This window comes from Lynx rufus, unplaced genomic scaffold, assembly GCF_022079265.1.
Source record: "Lynx rufus isolate CCGP_SWC_20201006 ecotype Redwood Valley unplaced genomic scaffold, mLynRuf1.p SCAF_6, whole genome shotgun sequence".
Lineage (NCBI taxonomy): Eukaryota > Metazoa > Chordata > Mammalia > Carnivora > Felidae > Lynx > Lynx rufus.
In genome coordinates, this window is record NW_025814878.1 from 87,392,171 (window position 1) to 87,414,071 (window position 21,901).

General features: G+C 33.7%; 1 protein-coding gene across 1 annotated transcript in view; it reads left to right on the forward strand.

The window, feature by feature from the left end:
• EYS (eyes shut homolog) overlaps positions 1-21,901 on the forward strand; it is a 1,631,667-nt gene that overhangs the window by 340,403 nt on the left and 1,269,363 nt on the right. Inside the window, exon 11 of the mRNA XM_047102761.1 lies at positions 19,194-19,231. Coding sequence (XP_046958717.1) covers positions 19,194-19,231 — 38 coding nt within the window. The remainder of the gene's footprint in view (positions 1-19,193; positions 19,232-21,901) is intronic.

The following is a 21,901-nucleotide window of genomic DNA, read 5'->3' on the forward strand; positions in this document are numbered from 1 at the left end:
AGCTTATAGTTGTCAAAGCCAGGATCTTAACTTGTCTCTGAGTCTCTTGGTCATTATCATAGCATCCCCTTGAGAAGTTTAGAGTCTAATAGAGGTATAATCCTATGAAGGGAAGGTAGAGCATAATCTACGGTATACTGACAAAGGGTCACAGGGACACAAAGGACAGAGAACTTTTCTCTCTAGGGAAGTCTCGCAAGGCTTCACTGAAAAGGTTCTGTATGAAATGATATTGGAAGGATGGATAGGCATTTTTACATGGGGAGATGTGGGTGAAAAATAGATGGTAGGGAGAGACAGGGAAGATGAAGTGGAAAGGATGTTCCTCAGCAAGGGAATATTCGCACATGCCCAAAGTAGTGAAGTAGAAAAATGATTTAACGAGCCTGGGAAACTGTAATCAATGTAGTGAGGCAGAGATGCAGAGAATTCAAAGGCAGATAGAACAAAATTGTGAAATTATTTGTACAGCAAAGTGAACAGTGTTAACTCTTCTGTGCAGCCAAACTACATTTTCAAAGAGGAAAATGGTTAGCTTTCATTCTTGAGAAGTGAGAGGAGAATAGATTAACAAGAGTTAGGGCAGGTATACATTTCAGGAAATCAGTATAATAGCAGGATGAGAGATATTAAGGGCTAAGATTAAAAAATCAATAATGTAGGTGGAGGACATGGGTTAAATGTGAGGAGCACCTTAAGTAATATCAACCAAATATTGTGAGCCAGTTGCGGTGGACAAGGGAGAGAAATTAATGTTATCAACCTTTCAGATATAGTGACTGAGTAATTAATTATGGTGTATTTAATTGAACTGTATTTAAGTCAAGCTATTAGGAAGGAATAAGGAGGAGGATTCTGTTTTAGGCATTTTAAGTTTGAGATGCCTGTGGAACAGGTATATTCCACAGGCAATTAAGATTTTAATACTTTTGGTTGAAGTCAAATGTGAATTAGTACATACAACACATGAGTTCTCTAGAAAGAAGCAACGCTTTCCTTGACAATATGTATATTTAACTATGGGCAGCAAAAGAGAGTCAATGGAGGAGACCAAGAAAGGACAATCATAGAAGTAGAGGAGAGACCGAGCTGGGGAGCATGTGGCACAAGGAGTTGAGGAGCAGTGTGACAGAGTGGAGGTGAATTTACAGAATATGGAAGTATTATACAATACATAAAATTCCATAAATTGAAGGTAGTATTTTTATTCTAAATAAACATTTAGTATTAGGTAGAAAAGCATCAAATGGTCAGTGAAATGAAAAACTAGATTTATATACTTAGTGTAATGTGCTGAATTGCACACCCACAAAATTTATACATTGAACTCCTAAGCCCCATCACCTATGAATGTGACTTTATTTTGAGATAGGGTTCTAGCAGAGGCAATTTAGTTAAAATGAGGTCATTAGGGTAAGCTCTAATCCAGTATTACTGGTTTCCTCTTAAAAAGGGGAACTCTGGACACAGAGATATGAATAAAAGAGTAGACATGTAAGGAGACAAAGGGAGAAGGCACCCATCCAAAAGTTGAGAGGAAAACAGATATTTCCCTCACAACCAGACAAGATATCAACCTTCCCTACACCTAGGTTTTACCGTTAGTCGCCAGAACTGTGACTCAAAAATTTTCCATTTTTTTAAGCCATCCTGTTTATGGTACTTTATGATAGCAGCCTAAGAAATTAATATACTTAGTCTTATCAGGGTAACAGTACATTAATACTGAGCCATTTGTACTTTGAAACAATTGAATTAACCTCTTCTGTTTATATAATTAGCAATAAATGTCATACATTTATTTAAATATAAGATATTTTACTTTTCTGTGAATATAAATACTTCATTGGCTGAAATATAACAACAAGCTACTGTAATAATTTCTGAGTACAAGTAACAAGCAATGAGCATAGTATTTAGATAGTCTATTGCTTACAGTAACATAATGGATTAGTTATTACTATTTATTCAATTTACAGATGAGAAAATTGAGGCACAGAGAATTTGAATAATTCACCCATTCTCAAATTGCTAGAATATGTCCAACCAAGGCAGTTCTAGAACTGATTTGAGAACCAAGTTTTATCCACATCATTGTCAGTTATTCATAAAAAGGTAGTCATGCTCTTTTCCATGTATTTTCAAATACCTTGAGTTCTATTATAATAATAGAGCAGTTAATTTTATGTTTCATCTATGCGTTTAGTTGTCAATTCAGTCAGAAAGATCATCACATATGTACTTGGCTATACAAAGTGAAATATGTAGGCTGAAGAGGACTATATGATACCAGGACAAGTAGGGAGCTATGCCTAGCTGTATTTCAAAATTTAACTATTCAAGGGGCGCCTGGGTGGCGCAGTCGGTTAAGCGTCCGACTTCAGCCAGGTCACGATCTCGCGGTCCGTGAGTTCGAGCCCCGCGTCAGGCTCCGGGCTGATGGCTCGGAGCCTGGAGCCTGTTTCCGATTCTGTGTCTCCCTCTCTCTCTGCCCCTCCCCCGTTCATGCTCTGTCTCTCTCTGTCCCAAAAATAAATAAACATTGAAAAAAAAATTAAAAAAAAAAATTAACTATTCAATATCCAATTAAAAAGACTAACAAAAATAGGATTCAAAGAAATAAGTGAAGTGAAAAAATTGGAAGTGAAAAGATTGTTCTGTTAGAATAGTGTATTGCATGATTTTTTTTTGTTTTTGCACTTGTATAGTTATATAGTCTGATGATAATTCATATTATAAAAAAATTAATTTCCAGGTAATGATAAATATACAAGCAGTTAAAACTTCATTGTACAACAAATAATAATGGTAGAATAGTCTAAGAAATAAAGCAATTAAGTTCTGGCTTTCTGGAAATTTCATTATTAGATCACTTCTATAACTTTTATCTGTTAACAGTACAAATCTTTGTAACTTTGCTCAATACTATAAACTTTACATTAATTTAAGACTGACTGGATTGAATGTAATTGTATTAACCTTTCTGACATTTGTATAGTACATTTATGAGCAAAATATGATATTCTTTTCCTCTAGTAATTTTTTTGTGTGTTCTAATATATATACTCTTACTCTTAGATCAAACAATCCACAGCAAATATAAATTAAGTAGTAATCATAATATAGTTTCCTATATTGAAAATTTACATGAACCTAAACAAAAAGGCAACATCAGATAAAGTAAAAACTCAAACTGTGAAAATGAAACAATCTTTTTATTTTATTTTATTTTTATTTATTTATTTTGAGAGAGAGCATGTGCAAGTAGGGAAGGGGCAGAGAGAGAGAATCCCAAGCACACTTCCTGCTGTCAATGCAGAGCTCAACCAGGGCTCAATCTCAGGAACCCTGAGGTTAAGACCTGAGCTGAAACCAAGAGTCCGATGCTTAACTGACTGAGCCACCCAGGCACCCCTGAGCCTTGTTTTTTTAGGAAATTATAATATTGGGACCACAATTACTACATGCAGTTCAGCTGCTCTCAGATTAGTTTTTAATCATAGCAAAATATGTGTCGTTCTCCTAACCCTTTTCATTATTAAGTAGTTTTATTTGATTCATAGTGTAAACTTGAGCATTAGAGAAAAATACTGAATTTCTGCTAATCCAGAATGTGACAAATGAAATACTAATTAAAAATTTTTCCCAGTTGTATTGAGAAATAATTATGGCATACAGCACTGTGTACATTTAAGGTGTATTTCATAGTAGCTCAATTTACATATGTTATGAAAATATTACCACAATAGTTTTGGCTAGTATGCATCTTCTACATATAGATACAATAAAAATTTTTAAAAAAGAATAAAAAAAGAAATTCTTCTTGTGATGAGAACTCTTAGGATTTATTCTCTTAACAACCTTCTTATATATCTTACAGCAGTGTTAGCTATAGTCATCATGTTGTATATTACATCCCTAGTATTTATTTACTTGTCTTATAATTGGCAGTTTGTACTGAATTGACCACTTTCTTTCAATTCTCCCTCCCCCTCTGATAACCACATGTCTGATCTCTTCTTCTGAGTTTTTGTTTTATTTTTTTGTGTTTTTTTTTATTTTTAGATTACATGTATCAGTGAGATCATGCGGTATTTGTCTTTTTCTGTCTGACTTATTTTATTCAGCATATTATGCCTTCAGGGTCCATCCATGTCCTTGCAAATAGTAGGATTTCCTCATTTTTTGTGGTTGAATAATGTATGTGTATATGTGAATGGTTTTTATTCAACCATAAATAATGAGGAAATACATTAGATCCCAAAGTAGAATTACTGCATCATATAGTAGTTCTATTTTTAAATTTTTGAGGAACCTCCATACTGTTTCACATAGTGGTTGTACCAATTTACAATCCCAACAGCAATGCACAATGGTTCCTTTGAATCACATCCATGTCAACATTTATCTTTTGTCTTTTTGATGATGGTCATTCTAACATGCATGAGATGATATCTATCTAATTATAGTATTAGTTTGCATTTACCTGATAAATAGTGATGTTGAGCATCTTTTCACGTACCTATTAGCCTTTTGAATGTTCTCTTTGGAGAAATATTTATTCAGGCTCTTTGTCCATTTTTAATTAGGTTATTTGACTTTTGCTATTGAGTTGCGTGTGTTATTTTTATATTTTGGATATTAACCTCTTATCAGATATATGATTTGCAAATATATTTTTTTCATTCCATAGTTTTTCTTTTCACTTTATTGATGGTTTGTTTTGCTATGAACATTTTTAGTTTGATGCACTCCCACTTGTTTATTATGTTTTCATTTTGTTGCTTGTGCTTTCTGTGTCACATTTAAAAAAAAATCATTATCAAGACCCATGTGAAGCACCTTTATTCCTATATTTCCTTCTAAGAGTTGCATGGTTTCAGGTCGTATATTTAAGGCTTTAATTCATTTTGAGTTAATTTTTGTGAGTGGTTTAAGATATGGGTCCAGTTTCACTCTTTTATAAATTTTTTTTTCAACGTTTATTTATTTTTGGGACAGAGAGAGACAGAGCATGAACGGGGGAGGGGCAGAGAGAGAGGGAGACACAGCATCGGAAACAGGCTCCAGGCTCTGAGCCATCAGCCCAGAGCCCGACGCGGGGCTCGAACTCACGGACCGCGAGATCATGACCTGGCTGAAGTCGGACGCTTAACCGACTGCGCCACCCAGGCGCCCCCAGTTTCACTCTTTTAAATGTTAGTATCCAATTAGCTTAGTACCATTTATTGAAGAGATGCCTTGAAATATTATTAAAAACTACACAAATGTTTACTTCTTATGTCCTAAAAATACATGTTTAATCATGTATAATTGATTTTTAAGGATAAGAAATAACCATAAAATACTGTATGTGGAATAGTAACTCCACAAAGGTTGGTCAATAATACATAAATGAATAAATGCCATTGGATACTTACTCTATACTAGGTCCTTTGCTATACTTTTTATCTGTAGAGCATTTTATTCTTATAATTTATAAGGAGTTAATATTATTATCCCAAAATCACAAACCAGAAAACAACAGCAAAGAGATGTTAGTCTAATCACCCAACATTTAAGAGTAAGTAGAAGAAAAGGATGTTGGGAATGACAGCTTCATGTTCTCGATTCTATAATGGATATAATGCTATAATGTCTTTCAAATAATTTGGAGTTATGACACACTGTCATAAAGCTTATCAGCCATTCACATGACTTGCTTTTTTACTTCTCTCCCATTTCCATTTATTTAAAATATTTTTTAAATGTTATATTTGAGAGCAAGACAGAGAGCACAAGTAGGGGAGGAGCAGAGAATGAGGGAGATGCAATCTGAAGCAGTCTCCAGGCTCCGAGTTGTCAGCACAGAACCTGACACAGGGCTTGAACACAGAAGCCTTGAGATCATGACTGAACCCAAGTTGGACACTTAACTGACTAAGCCACCCAGGTACCCCTATTTAATGTTTTTAGTTAGTATTTTCTATTTGAAAGGCTCTCAACTTTGCAATATAGAGAATATGAAATCAAATCTAATACATTTCTGATCTACAAAGACCGTACTTGTGAGCTACCTTGTGGATGAACTATTACAATGTAAAGAATATGGTCAGAAAATTAAAGATGAAAACCATGAATTTCATTTATTAATTCAGTATATACATATACATACACAAGTACATATATACATATATACATATATACACACATATCCCTTTTAATGCTTGGAAACTCATTTACTGAGTACTAGGGATTTAGTATGTGCTCTGGCCCATAGTTCAAATCTCTCCACTCCAGGACTAAACCACTCATTCTGAGTGTTGACATATGATGGCACTCATACAAGTCTACAGATTGCCATTCGATAAGAAGAGGAAGGAGAGCCAACAGAGAGATTGGGTGGATGCAGTCAGGTAAGATACACGGATGTGTAATGTCATCAATCAATACAAATAATTTAAAAACTAGGGAAAAATTAGGTGATAATTTGAATGTTGAGTATTGGTAAGCAAAGATAAGAAATTTAAAATACCTACTAGATTTGGCAATAAGAAAGGCATCAATGACTTGAAAATTAGGAGTTCCTATGGAATAATGGGTGAAGAAGCTAAATTGAAGTTAATGGAGAAGTCAATAGGAATGAGTAACTCAAGACAGTGAATGTTGTTGCTTTCAGAATTTGCAGTAATGAAAAGGGAGAAATATGGTTGCAGCTGAAGTGGGATTTGAGATCTAGTGTATGAAGAGAGTACTTTAGAATGGGACATTTAAAAGCATCTGCACCCTTCACTATTTCCTGGATATTGTTACTGGACTAAAACAAAATAATAGATAGATAGTTATCAAATACATGTATTATATAAATATATATATATATATATATATACTATATAAATATATATGTATTATATGTATATATATGTATTATATAAATATATATTTATATATGTTTCTGTCCACACACATGTGAGGGAAATTTATAAAACAATAGATTTTAGGCAAGATTTCACAACTCAAAAGTCGCATTCACATTTCAGCACTTTGCACTAAATTCCACTGTCATGAGTTGTTTTCCAATAGGCTGACACACTCTTTTTTGCTTTTTCAGTATCAATACTGTGTTTACCAGTCTCAAAATAACTCTGCCATTGCAGTGCCTGTCCAAAGAACTGATTTTTTAAGGTTTTGAAAAATTCTCTGCTGTCTTTCTCTTTTCATTACCACATGTATTTCCTGTTTTTTATTTCCATATGTGACCTATGATATGCAAAAAAAAAAAAAGGAAACAACTGAAATTTATGATACATGTGTATAGCAGTAGTACAACTTGAAAGAACAAAGGAAGTTGCTTGTGCCTAAGATCTAAATAGAAGGTTTAGTCTTTTTCCTGTTAATGCCTGATTAATTTCATATAAAAATCTTAAAAGTTGTGAAGGAAGTGAGATAATGGATAAGGAGAATATGAAAAAAAAAAATAGGAAAAGAGAGGATGCATGGAGTCAAATGCTCCATAAGACACAGGAAAGGTTAGATTCAGAGGTAAGAGAAGGGAGAAGTCTTTTTTACCTGGAGGAAGGGGGAAGGCAGAGACATCTGGAAATGTCACTTTATTGAAAATAAACATTGAATTGGTCCTTGAAGGAGAGGGTAGAAATGCTTATAGAGTTGGGGAAAGAAGCAGGAGCAAAAGCAGATCTATAGCACAGGAAGAATGAATGCAATAATTCAGTGTAACTACACCAAAATTACATAGAGAGGGGCAGTGGGAAGTGAATACGGAAGGGCTGTTGAAGAAGGCATTAGGGAAGGACCTGAGCTCCGCATTAAGATATTTGAATTGTGTTCTGCGAATTTAAAAACATCATTGAACAATTTTGATCAAAGGAGAGAATTAGATGAAACTATACTACCACCTTAAATCTTACTGAGCATATTTCCATTGTCCTATTTCATTCTCTTCCTGTAAGAAACGGGAATTTGTCTAATTCCATTTTAAACAACCTGTTCAAAATCACACAGAAAGTAATGTATCCTTGTTCTGGCTAGATTAAAACACAGTAATCATTCGTGTATTCCTTTTGGATGGGAAAGTTTGAGGGAACTATGCATGTTTCTTCTACAGAGAGGGGATCTAAAGATTAAGTAATGGTAAAATTACTATATAAAGGAAATTAGGGGAATAAGAATGGTGAAAAATAGGTGTAGGTACTCATATGGGATCACTCACAGATGCTCTGAGTTGCTAATATCCTCTTACTGATTGTTGGAATTACAGCAAGAAGATTCCAGTTGAGTCTGAAAACAGCCTCAGTATTAGAGTCGTGTCACAGTTTGGGGGTTTCTGAGGCCCCAGTGATTTTCTAGGTCTTGTTTGTTTTACTTTTAGTCTTTGTCATAGCTTCCAGGTTCACTCACAACTCTAATGTTTGTTTATTTACTACTGTCTTCTGTTCATTGGCTAAATGATCAAATGACATTTTCCAGACTAATTGAATTCTTTAATATTTAATTATAATACTCTCAGCATCCTGACACATCAATAAGAGTAGAATCCCTTTATGCCTTGCTCTGGGAAGATATTGCCTGTGATATGTGTACTATGACCAGAACTTTCCCTGATCCCAGTGATCCACATTCTTATTAATTCCAGAATTCCTACTTTCTTGATTCATATTCCTTACACTTTTTAGAGTGCTGGGTGCTGTAGCTTTTTCTCCTAAAATATTAATTTTATTTTGAGAATCATTCTTAGACTTTCACAACACTCATTGAGATAATTAGAGACATTTATCAACCTTTAATACCATAAAAATGCTGACAAATTAAAAGTTAGACATTTGTATTTAAATTATAGATGATTGAAGGGAAGTAAAACCCCTATATATTTTTACTGGTTTGAAGAATTTGGTCCAAATTATGATTTCCCCATCCATGACATTTAAATTAGGGAGAGCATTAGTTTAAATAGGAAAAGGACCTAGTATACTAATTTTAAGCTAGTTAAGACGCATTAGGCTTAAAACTGGATACCAAACAATAGAATACACTAGAGTGAAGGGCATATTTTGACAAAATAGTTTGTAGGGCAGATCTTGTTTATATTTTAAAAGGTGGTAGTAATTAAATCTCATTCCTGGTTCTACTTTCCTAGTCTGGTGGTTAGTGTTGTGGGAGCAAGCCCATACTTATGTGGGTGGGTGATCTGAGTGAAAGTTATTTCACATTCTAAAGAAGATGAGGTGGATTGATTCTAAAAGTGCCTTCACCTAATAATTTCAACCAGTTTGGCTCTAACACTTAAGCACAACTCAGTATCAGAATTTGTATTCTTGTGTTTTATTTTATTTTTTTATATGAAATTTATTGACAAATTGGTTTCCATACAACACCCAGTGCTCATCCCAAAAGGTTCCCTCCTCAATACCCATCACCCACCCTCCCCTCCCTCCCACCCCCCATCAACCCTCAGTTTGTTCTCAGTTTGTATTCTTGTGTTTTAAATTCATAGTAAGCTAAGGGCAATTGTCATAACAAATGGATTTGCTTTGCAGTGAGAAACAACCTGTTTTCATAGGTTGACAGTGACTTATTGTGCAAGGTTAGAGAATCTTTTGAGAGATTCTAAGAAAGAAGACAGGAATAGAATAGTGTTATCATTTCCCCTGTAGCTTGAATAGTTTCTATGTCATTAAGGTTGAACCCTGGATTAGCCATTAGATATTAACTGATTTTTAACAATTATGAACTGAGGTTTAGAAATATAAATGTTTTCCTTCTAAGAACTTTTTTAAATTTAAAAAGAAAGATATTTCTAATAGTATGTAGTCTTTTTATAAAAGACCTTCTGTATATATGAGTCATTTATATTTGAGGAATATAATACATATCAGCATGTGGCTTGGAAAATATACAAATTTAATAAATTAATTATGAAATTACATCTTTACATTAAATGGTAGAAATATCAAATCTGCTTGCATGTATTATAGAAATGTATGGAAATGTTCTATTATGAAAGAGGTTTTAAATACAATCCATAAAAGAAAGCATAATTAGAGAACAGGCTCAACAAAAGAAATAGTTTATTAAATGTTATATTGGTTCTGCACTCAATTTTAATGTTTTTGGGGTTTTCTCCACATACCATCAGTTTTCTGACATCTGATAGATATAATGGAGTTCAACTTAATTCTGACACTATCTTTCTGGAGATCATATCAGATTCCACAGATTAAGGGCTCAGTTGCTATATGTGTTTCTGATCCACTGGCTACAGACTGCGGGTTCCAATAACTCTCTTCCGTCTGATGACAATCACAAGTCCAGGTTGTAACCTATACTTCTGACCAACTGGCCATAAATCACAGTTTCCTGCAACCCCCTGTTTGGTTTTGATTAATTTGCTAGAGTAGCTCACAGACCTCCAGAAACCTATTTACTCACTACATTACTGATTTATTACAAAAGATATTAAAGGATACAGATCAACAGCCAGATGAAGAGATACGTAGGGTGAGGTCCCCCCAAAAGGATCTTCTACTTTCATGGAATTTGGAGCCCAGAACCATGGCATGTGGAGGCATTCTGGCATATGGAGGCAAAGGTAGTAGCTTTCGATTTTGTTTCTCTTTTATGGAGGCTTCATTACAAAGGCACAATGGATCAAATCATTGGCCATTGGTGATTGAATTCAACTTCTGGGCCCTCTCCCCTTCCTGGGAATCAGGGGATGAGATTAAAAGTTCTACCCCTTTATTCATGGTTGGTCCCCCTGGCAACTAACTCCCATTCTTAGGTGAGTTCCAAAGTCGGCTCATTAACCTAATAGGAGACACTTTTATCACTCTCTCATAGAGAATTCCAAAGGTTTTAGGAATTCTGTGCCAGAAACATGATGATAACTAAATGTCTATTACTTATTATAAATCACAATATCACAGGCATATACATCTCCTTGAAAAAGGAGTGATTGGAGGAAAAGAAAATAGATAAGATTAAATAAAGTATCCTTAACTGAAGGAAATGATATAAATAATTGGAAAAGAGGGTTCAATAAGTAGTAGTCCTTACGAAATAATATTTGCAGTGTCAGATATTTATTGTATTTGCCCTGTTACTATTAAAACATTGAATAGAAGTCAAGTTATTGCATCTAGGAAAATTATTATGTAGAAGCTTTTTCTAATATGATGCTAAATGTATCACAACTTCTACATAGTCATGTGTAGAGTCATAGCATTGAATACACCCTATAGATTTCTATCAGTATTATCAATTTAACTTTAATAAATGTGAAATTTAAATTGCTTGCCTAAGATAAAATAAGTCAACTGAAAGAGAAATAAATAAATTTGCTTTTTAAATTTTTGATTAATCCATACTAATTTATTTTGTCTGATAAAGTAAAATGATATAATACTGGTTTTTTTGTTCTAATTATCTATATTAAAATGTTTTCCTCTTTTAAAGGTTTGTGAATCTAATGCTTAGAAATTGAATAAATGAATGCAATTCTGTTTTTTGCTTCAATGGAGCTGTCAGAATTGTGTCAACAAATTTGTCTGTTTGTGCCCAGAAGGGAAGCTACTCTAAACAATGTATTTTTATTAAGACAGGCGGTATATAAAAATTGGCAGAAGATATTAAAATTCTTCACTAGCATCCTTGATAGTCTAGTACTTCTCAATCAATATGTTGTTTCTAAAATTTCATCTGCATTTGTTTATCTTACATATATTTATCCGTTTACCTCTATCAGTCTTCCCAAAGCAAATAAATTATACTCTTGCATACATTTTCTTAAATTGATAAATGTTTATGTAATTAGTAATCTAATGTGTTACCTTTCTAGAAAACTAAGAATTCATATATTTATTGTGGAGAAAATAATATATGTTTTTCAACTTATGGCATGATCACAATGCATCAAGAACGGGTAGATAGTATAACAATAACTAGACAGCAACAAGAATTCGGAATCTATTATATGCATCCTTCATTATTAAAATATCAAATAATTTTATTCACAGAATGTGGACAAAATGCACTGCAGAGGCAAGATTATGTTAATTTTCCAAAGCAGTTACTTTTTTTGTTTAATGTTTATTTTTGAAAGAGAGAGAGCAAGTGAGCATGAGTTGGCAAAGATAGAGAGAGAGACAACCATCTGAAGCAAGCTTCAGGCTCTGATATGTCAGCACAGAGCCCTGTATGGGGCTTGAATGCACGAACCATGAGATCATGACCTGAGCCAAAGTCAGAGGCTTAACCGACTGAGCCACTCAGGCTCGCCTCCAATGCAGTTACCTTTTAAAGAGTGTCTTAATACATAATTCCCTATTTGGAAGTATTCTGAGATTATGTCATTATGACTTTGGCAAAGATGGCAGCCTGAGATATATACAACTAAAATTACCATTGTAACATATTTTTTCTTTCCTAATACTTATTTCATTGACATGAAATAAATTGAACCGTTTGGTTTTGTTTCAAACAAGTAATAAGCAATAGTATATGTTTTCATGGTTTTGTATTTTTTAATATAAAAATGAACATGACTCATATAAATTGGTCTGTTTATGTGGACCATATTCATAACCTCCACCATTAGAGAGGTTGAGATATAAGGCCAAAATGGGTATGACAATCAGGTGAATGGTAATCTCAGAAAGAGTGATTTTATTATTAACTATGCTTGACTAGGTTAGATCATTCATGTTAGGAAAATAAATCTTGACATTTATATGGATAATTTTGTGGCTTACTTGTCAACCTTCCTGTGAGACATGGGTCTGATTAAACTCTGATTGAGAATGAGAACTGTAATACATTATTAATGAACTCAGGGTAATTGTAAAGTTTTATGACTTAGGGATCAGTGGAAATTGGTTCCATGGTCAGTTTGAGAAATTATGAGAATACACCTTGCACCGACAGTGCTGATAGCTTAGCATTAGTCATGGTCTTCCCACAGCCATGGCCTGTGACAGCACTAATGATAGTCATTTTGTAGCGTGACCATGCATTAGAATACATTTAGAGGAGCATAAAATGTCAAATATTGGAGTAAAGATTTTTCAGCAGTTCTTGGCACAAGAAGCCTTATATTCCCAGAAATTCATGTTTCTTGGAATTGTGACCCATGTATAATAATCTCAAGATTAATAGAAAAATGTTGATTAAAAATCAATTAGACTTATTTTTTTAAACAAGTATCATTTTGATTGTCAACCATATTGACAATCAAATCCCCCCCAAAAAATACCATAAAAGTTTGTTCTTTAAGTGACAATTATGTCAATAAATTACTTTTCTCATTTTTTAACTGAACGTAGGGTAGGATAAAAGCAAACTTAGATCTGATGTTTGTTGAATGACTTAAGTAACAAAATTAAGAATTTTCGGGTGCAATAAATAAAATTTTATATGATAAAAGAATATTATAAATTTATAATAAAAATATAAAATGATGGATATTAAAAAACCCAGGATGACATAATGGGTAAGGGCATTGGCTTAGAAACAGAGGCTTGGAAGAGTCCAGGCTCCAACATGTCTCAGTTCTTGCCTGAGATTATTTATTTATCCTCACTAAATTTGCTTTTGTTATCTTTGAAGTAGAAATGACAGTGATTTTACTAAAAGGAGTTTTTGTAAGGAGTCACTGAGATAGAGATAGTGGTCATTTTGATACCTGATATATAATGAGCACATAAGGTGGTTCCATTGTTATCATTTCAACACAGTGTTACCTAATAAAAATGTATTGACCATTTAAACTAGTACTTCATGATGAAGCGAATATTGAAATTACTGTTTATGCTTTGCTATTAGAATGAAAGGATTTGGGGGTCGTAACTGTGAGATCTGCTTTGAGAAACCGTTATGATTTCAGTAAGAGCATTTCTGTCTGTATAGACTTTAATGCAGAATGTTTTTGTTTGCTGTTTAGCCTTCAGCTTCACTGTTAGACGGATTTGTAGATAAAAAGCCTAGGTTGTTTATAAAATTCAAATTAAATCAGAGAAACTAACATGTAAATGTAAAAAGATGCAAAATAATGCAAAATTTGGTGTTTTTAAACTATTAGGATGTATTATTGTCCTGAGACAACATATTCTGCTTTCAGGAAACTGATTCAAATGTTAAGGACTTAGCTAATCATTTTTTTTATGGTTTTAAATCAATAAACAGCTTAGAAAAAACAATTTCACCATTTTTCATGTAATTAAAAATAATTTTTGAGATTTTTTTATGACATGAAAGCTCAAGTATATCAGTTCTTACTCTCAAAATTATAGCTAATGCAGCTCACAGGTTCTTTGATCTGTCCATAATAGGCCCTAATATCCTGAAGCAGTGCTTCAATTATCATATCATTTGTTAGGTAAGTACTAGAAGCCATTCTTTCAGCCATAAAAGGAAAGTTGCCAAAATTGTATACTTTGAGTAAATTTAAAGACTGCCTCCCATTCGTTCACTTCCTAATAGCACCAGTACTATTCTGGTAACATCCTGTACCTCTCCACCTGGCCTGACTAAATCTCAGTCAGTGCACAGCTCTTTCCCTCATCCTGTTCTGAAAAATCTCTGTGGTGACCTGCTGTCACAACCTCCTTGGAGGAAATGTGGACCTTTTAGTGGCCATTGGGGAACAGAGTTTATGGAAAGATGGGTACTTTACTCCTACGTTCTTACATTCCTCCTTTTCTTTGAATCTTTAATGTTCCCACTTATTTTTTTTTTCTTTTCTCTTTGCCATCTCTTGTTAGTCAGTGATAGGAATAAAAATAGACTAATATACTGTGACAGAAGAAAAGTCTAAAATATTTCTGCCTTTCTCTTCTCTCTGTTATCCCAATTATGCCTTTCTCTGCCAATCAAAACAATGAATTACATTGTCAGAGTTTCTGGTTGTGGGAACAGTGTGGGGAAGGAGATGACTAGGGAAAACTGTAAGTAAACTTAAAATAGCTCAGCCTAAAATATATTCTTAACAATCTGTTTAAATTCAATACTCTGTAGATTTCTATTCTCTCTCAGTACTATCCCATAGAAATATAATGTGAGTCACCTATATAGTTCTAATTTTTTCAGTAGCTACACTAAAAAGTAAAAAAAAAAGAACTTCACGGGGCGCCTGGGTGGCGCAGTCGGTTAAGCGTCCGACTTCAGCCAGGTCACGATCTCGCGGTCCGTGAGTTCGAGCCCCGCGTCGGGCTCTGGGCTGATGGCTCAGAGCCTGGAGCCTGTTTCCGACTCTGTGACTCCCTCTCTCTCTGCCCCTCCCCCGTTCATGCTCTGTCTCTCTCTGTCCCAAAAATGAATAAACGTTGAAAAAAAAAAAAAAAACTTCAATTTTTATTTAACTCAATATTTTATATACAACTATTTTATATATAATCAATATGAAAGCATTACTAACTTACGTTACGTTATTCATACGTTTTTTTCTAGTTAGTCTTTGAAATCTGTTAAGTATTTTACACTTACAGAGCATCTTAATTTGGATACTAATTTTTCTTTGGAATTATTTGATCTGTATTTTCACTTATAAAATTTAAAGTTGAAAATATAGACTTATATACATCAAGTTGTCCAAACATATTGAAATTTTTTCAAGTAACTAAAATGGATAAGTTTTTAAATTTAAATTTAAATTAACTTAAATCAATTATAATTTTTAAAAAGCGTACTTCCTCTTGCACTAACCACATTTCCAATGCTCAACAGCTACACATGGCTAGTGGCTACCATACTGAACATTGCATTCATGAATGTTCCTATTTTAAAAAGTGCTTTTATTATAAGAAACCAAAGTCCTTGATATAGATCAATTGAATGCACTAACGCTGACCACTTTTGATATCACATTCATCAATTTTATATGTAATTGTTTTCTTTTTGTTTTTAGGGTTTTTTTTTTAACGTTTTTACTTATTTTTAAGAGAGACAGAGCATGAGTGAGGGAGGGGCAGAGAGAGAGAGGGAGACAGAATCCAAAGTAGGCTTCAGGCTCTGAGCTGTCAGCACAGAGCCCAATGTGGGGCTCGAACTCACAAACCGCAAGATCATGACCAGACCCGAAGTCGGACGGCCAACTGACTAAGCCACACAGCGCCCCCTATATGTAATTGGTTTTTACTTACAAGAGCAACAAATACCTAAATTTGCCTCCTCGTTATTTGTAATCTATACAAATTACTCCACTTTGCATGCATTATACATCCAACAGGATTATTGCTTTGGGTTTTTAGCTAGTCCACACTTGGAACTTCATTCATATACATATAATAACTCAGCAGCTTAGGTTAATTTAAATATCAGATATTAGTCACATTCTCTTGACCTCCAACTTGTTTTAAAGGCATCATTTAAAAGACATTTTCTTTCATGGCACTCTTGCTTTGTTTTTCCATCTTCTGTTTTGCTCTTGTTTCCTGTAACTTCATCAGCAATTGAGCTGTAGAGATGATAGATTAAGAAAGATGGTTTAACAAATAAATCTTTATGTAATTTATCCTGTAATATTTCAGATTGAAGTTACTGTTCTCATTTTTGGAATTTGTTTATCATAAGTGATGAAGTAACAGTTTGAAATGAGATTCCAAATCTGACTGCAAACATCAAGTGCATGCTGGCAAATAAATATGCAGACTGCTAGAATGCAATAAGCCTGTTCAGACTCCAAAAATTAAATTAAGGAACCATCATATGGTAATATACCACACAAAACAACCAGTGGGCTACACAAAATAGAAAAGGGAAAATCAATTATGACTCGATAATACCACTTTCTCAATTAATTAAAAATAACAAAAGTGCCTTGTTTACAGGAAGTCCAATGGCATAATATTCTGACAGCTCTTCATCTATGAATATTAAGCATTGCTTGTTTAATTATAGTGGAAAGTACAATTGAAACCATCTGAGAGAGAAACATATTCATTTGTTTCCAGAAACATTAAAACTACCTCAAAGTACTTAAGAAATTATTTTGAAGGTTTTCTCTTGTAAATACAAAATGATACATTTATAAACATTTGAACATTTTATAGACACCCTAATTTTAAGGCAAATCAAGGAAATACAATTGCTACAATTGTGAATGTTGGAAAATGTGGTTATAAGAAATTATTATCTATGTGATATTAATCTAGAAAAAAATGGAGTCTCATCTATGAGGTGGCCTATGTTCCAACATTCATGTTGAACAGAGCTCTTCTATAATAGAACTTCAATATTTTTTTTTTAATTTTAACTTAATTTTGATTTTGAGAAGAAATTAATGTTAAGAAGTTGTAATTCTGTTTGACATTGAAAATATTCATGTTATATATCTAATTTGTCAGTTTCATGAGTTTATGTTAGTTGCTTTTACATTCTTCTGTTTATACCATGCAATTTTATTATAAACCTAGAGCATTTTCTTCTGTGCATTATTAGCTTAGCTTGTTAAGTAGGATTACTAATGCAACCAGTATTTTGTTTCCTATTTGTCTTTCTTTAATAGTGACAAAGACCTTAATTCAAGCAGCTATCTTGTAAGTGCATTCCTTGACTAAAATTGTGGACCTTATATGAAAATGTCATTCTGCAGAGGCCACAACCACTCAGAGTTGATTGTTAAAATTAGCAATCCCCTATAGGTTTGTTCAAACTCAGACCCAGAGCTAGTAGTGCCTGGTATATTAGTAGATCCTGGTGTAGGAACTCCAGAGGAGTTGTGTGTGACTCTGCTGTTTCCGTGCTTGGTGCAGTATGTGTTTGCAGGTGAGCATAGGTAACTCATATACTCATTGATTATTGCGATTTCACCTCTGTGTCTACCTCAATGTAGTGTGGATGATACCACTGTTCTTCCCTCTTATTTCTGGATTCTTTATTCCCAGTTCAGTTTATGGCCTAGTTTGGACCTGGGGCCCCAAAGAACATTCTGAATATCTGGGACTTGTATCTCAGCTGGGGAAGTCTACTTCAGGTTGTTAGTTTCAGTGAGTGCCTGTCCTTTTAGATGTGGCCAACGGCTGTCTCTCTTCTACACTTCTGCTGCCGCTTCCCAGGTTCCTGATACCCAAAGTACTCAGCAGACTCTCTCCACTGGACCAACATGAGAGGGACAATGCAGAAAGATGAGCAATTCACTCTAACTGTGTAAAGGGTAAATCCCGCAAACTTTGGATTCGGACAGAACTAAAATTGAATCATAATTTTATTGCTTTATAAATATGTAAACTTGAGCAACTTTAGTTCTCTGAGTCTCAGGTTTTCCATCTTTAAAATTATGATGATGATAGCTATTTACAAACATGTTGAAGTACAAAGCGTGAATATATATGGAGCAACTAGAGTGATGCATCACACATTATAAAGATTCAATTAATGGTAAATAATATTACCATCACTAAAAAGAAATCATTTACTATATAGAAAAAGGTGATTTGATCTGTCCTCTTCTGAAGTGTGATATAATTTGTGTTTAAGAAAACTATGTAAGTTTGTGTGTAAGATCAGAACTCTTTCATTCAATTTTAGCTCTTCTGTATAGTTCTTTTTATTTAGAATGAATCAGAAAACACAAAGGAGGTTTTTTTTTTAGTGTGAGACTTACTGAGAAAAATGATACTAATAAACATATTATATTAGAGATATACCATATATACCTATTATCATTTTAGAATTTATGCATATCATTTAGGAATACATCATATAAGAATATACACTCAAATTTATTGTAAGAAATAAACTATATGATTATGGTGACGTATCTATAATTTTGACTCAGATTAATTTTTCATCATTATTCATTCTACCTTTATGAGAAAAGCAAAATTAAACTTTATAGTTCAAAAGATAACAGAAATATAACACAAGCCTATTTTAGCTAATTTTTTCCTAGTTTTTAAAGTAGCAATAAGAACATGTTTCTTAAGATGCCATAATAAAAATGTTATAACATGTATTTACAAATTTATTTTAAATATTTATAGATATTTTTCTTTGGAGAATTTAATTTGTATAAATAACAGTTATGATCTATCATCCTTACTCTTAAAACTGTCCAACAAAAATCAAATGTGGTGTAACCAACCTCTTACAGTTATATTATGTAGTTGTCATTTGGACTGTAAGGTAACTTTCTGTTTCCTCAAATCCAACTTGATTTACTGATTTACTGTTTTATTTTCTTTTCTGTCAGATAAAAGCTGCAGTAGACATTGATGAATGTGCTTCCAAGCCCTGTAAAAATCAAAGTATGTGGTTTCACCATAGTTACCAGCCAGATAAATAACGAGATATTTATATATTTTAGGCCTATCAAATGAATTTTCATTTCAAATGAAATTTTTCAGTTCACTACAGGTTATATCTGGTGTGTTAACAGTTCTCCAAGAGTTTATATAATTCTCCTTTGAAATGTTAGACTCCAGGGGCACCTGGGTGGCTCAATTGGTTAAGTGTCTAACTTCAGCTCAGATCATGATCTTGCAGTTCATGAGTTTGAGCCCCGCATTGGGCTCTGTGCTGACAGCTCACAGCCTGGAGCCTGCTTAGGATTCTGTATGTGTCTCTCTCTCTGCCCCTCCCTGCTCACACTCTGTCTCTCTCTCCCTCAAAATAAATAACCATTACAAAAATTAAAACAAAAAGAAATATTAGACTCTGAAAAACTCAGATTCTACCTTACTAATGCAAACTGATGTAGCAACTCTGGAAAACAGTATGGTGGTTCCTTAAAAAGTTAAAAACAGCCTCAGTGGCTCAGTCCTTTAATTGTCTGTCTCTTGATCTCAGCTCAGGTCTTGATCTCAGGGTCATGAGTTCAAGCCCTACATCGGGTTCCATACTAAGAATGGAGCCTTGGGGCGCCTGGGTGGCTCAGTCGGTTGAGCATCCGACTTCGGCTCAGGTCATGATCTCATGGTCTGTGAGTTCCAGCCCCACGTCGGGCTCTGTGCTGATGGCTCAGAGCCTGGAGCCTGTTTCAGATTCTGTCTCCCTCTCTCTCTGACCCTCCCCCTTTCATGCTCTGTCTCTCTCTGTCTCAAAAGTAAATAAACATTAAAAAAAAATTAAAAAAAAAAAGAATGGAGCCTACTGAAAAGAAAGGAAGAAAAGAAAGAAAGAAAGAAAGAAAGAAAGAAAGAAAGAAAGAAGAAAAAAAGGAAGGAAAACGTAGAACTAGCTTACAGTCCAGCAATTCCACTAGTAGGTATTTATCTAAAGAATACAAAAATATTAACCCAAAGGGACATATGAACTCTGATATTTATAGCAGCATTATTCACAATAGCCAAATTATGGAAAGAGCCCAAGTGTCTATCGACTGATGAATGGATGAGGATGTGGCATATATGCATACACGTATACATATACATATGCATATATATATATATATATATATATATATATATACACACACACACACACACACACAATGAAATATTAGTCATAAGAAAGAATGAGATATTGCCATTTGCACAGACATGGATGGAGCTAGAGAGTATTATGCTAAGCGAGATAAGTCAGTCAAGGAAAGACAAATACCATATCATTTCATTCATATGTGGAACTTAAGAATCAAAACAAATGAGCAAAGTGAAGAAAAAGAGATAGAACAAAACCAGGAAACAGACCCTTAACTGTAGAGAACAAACTGATGGTTTTCAGAGGGGAGGTGGTGGGGAGATGGGTTAAATAGGTAGTGGAGATTATGGAGGGCACTTGTGATGAGAACCAGGTGTTGTATGGAATTGTTGAATCACTATATTGTGCACTAATCTTACACTGTATGTTCACTAATTGAAATTTAAATAAAATCTTTTTAAAAGTATATATCATAAATGTGGGAACTAAAGTTCTATACAGATAGTATCCTAAGAAATTTTTGAATCAAAACAAACTTATCAATAGTATTTAGAAAATGCACTGCATACACTTAATAGTATAATTTGATTTCATCTAAACATGAATTAACCTGAATTTCCTCAGGGATTATTAATAAATGTCTCTTTTTCTCATAAAAAGTTTTCAGTAAAGCTAAGACTATAAAAAAAACTCATAAATTATTAACTAATCTGTATTGTGTTTAATTGTTTAAAGGTAGTTACAATATACAGACAAAGCTTGAATATTTATATAAGTGTTCCCATCCTCTAACAATATTTACTGCTCTCACAATGTGAAGAATTTTTTTAAGCTATTGGTATTATTAAATTTTTTTATATTGTGAGTGTATGTAGGCAGTGTTTTTGCTAACCCATAGAATCAGTGAATCATAAAAGTGGGTAGATTATTAAGCCCTTGGTTTTAAACAAAAGTACCCAAACTTCTCGTGGGATACAAACATAGTGTAAAAGGGACAAGAATATTCAAAACAGTGACTAAGAACTCATGTTCACAGCTTCTAAGTCCTCCTACAAACATACTGAAGATAACAAGAAGATTGGATGAGAACCCACAACATGAAATGAAAATTATATATATTTTATTAGGCAGTAATTTTAGTATAATTATACACAATGAATACTTGCATTATATCATGTGATTTTAATACTGCTTCAACTTGTCCTTCTATAAGAAGATACTGAAACTCTTAGCCAATATGTCTTACTTATTAGAGTAATCTTGTGTGAATATTTCTTTTGCTTTCACATGCTTTGGTGAAGCACGCATCGGTGTACCCGGTCATTTTTTTTTTTTTCTCTTGAAACAAAGGCATATCTTTATCTGGCTTGGCAGTGAATTACATTCCTAAAAATCTTCTCATTTAAAACCTTCTCCAGTGGCTACTCACTTCTGCAAATCAGCTTCTTTTTTGGTACTGTTAACTGCTCTGATCTGACACTCTAGTTTGTCTTTAGAATACTGCTTTTCGGGGCGCCTGGGTGGCGCAGTCGGTTAAGCGTCCGACTTCAGC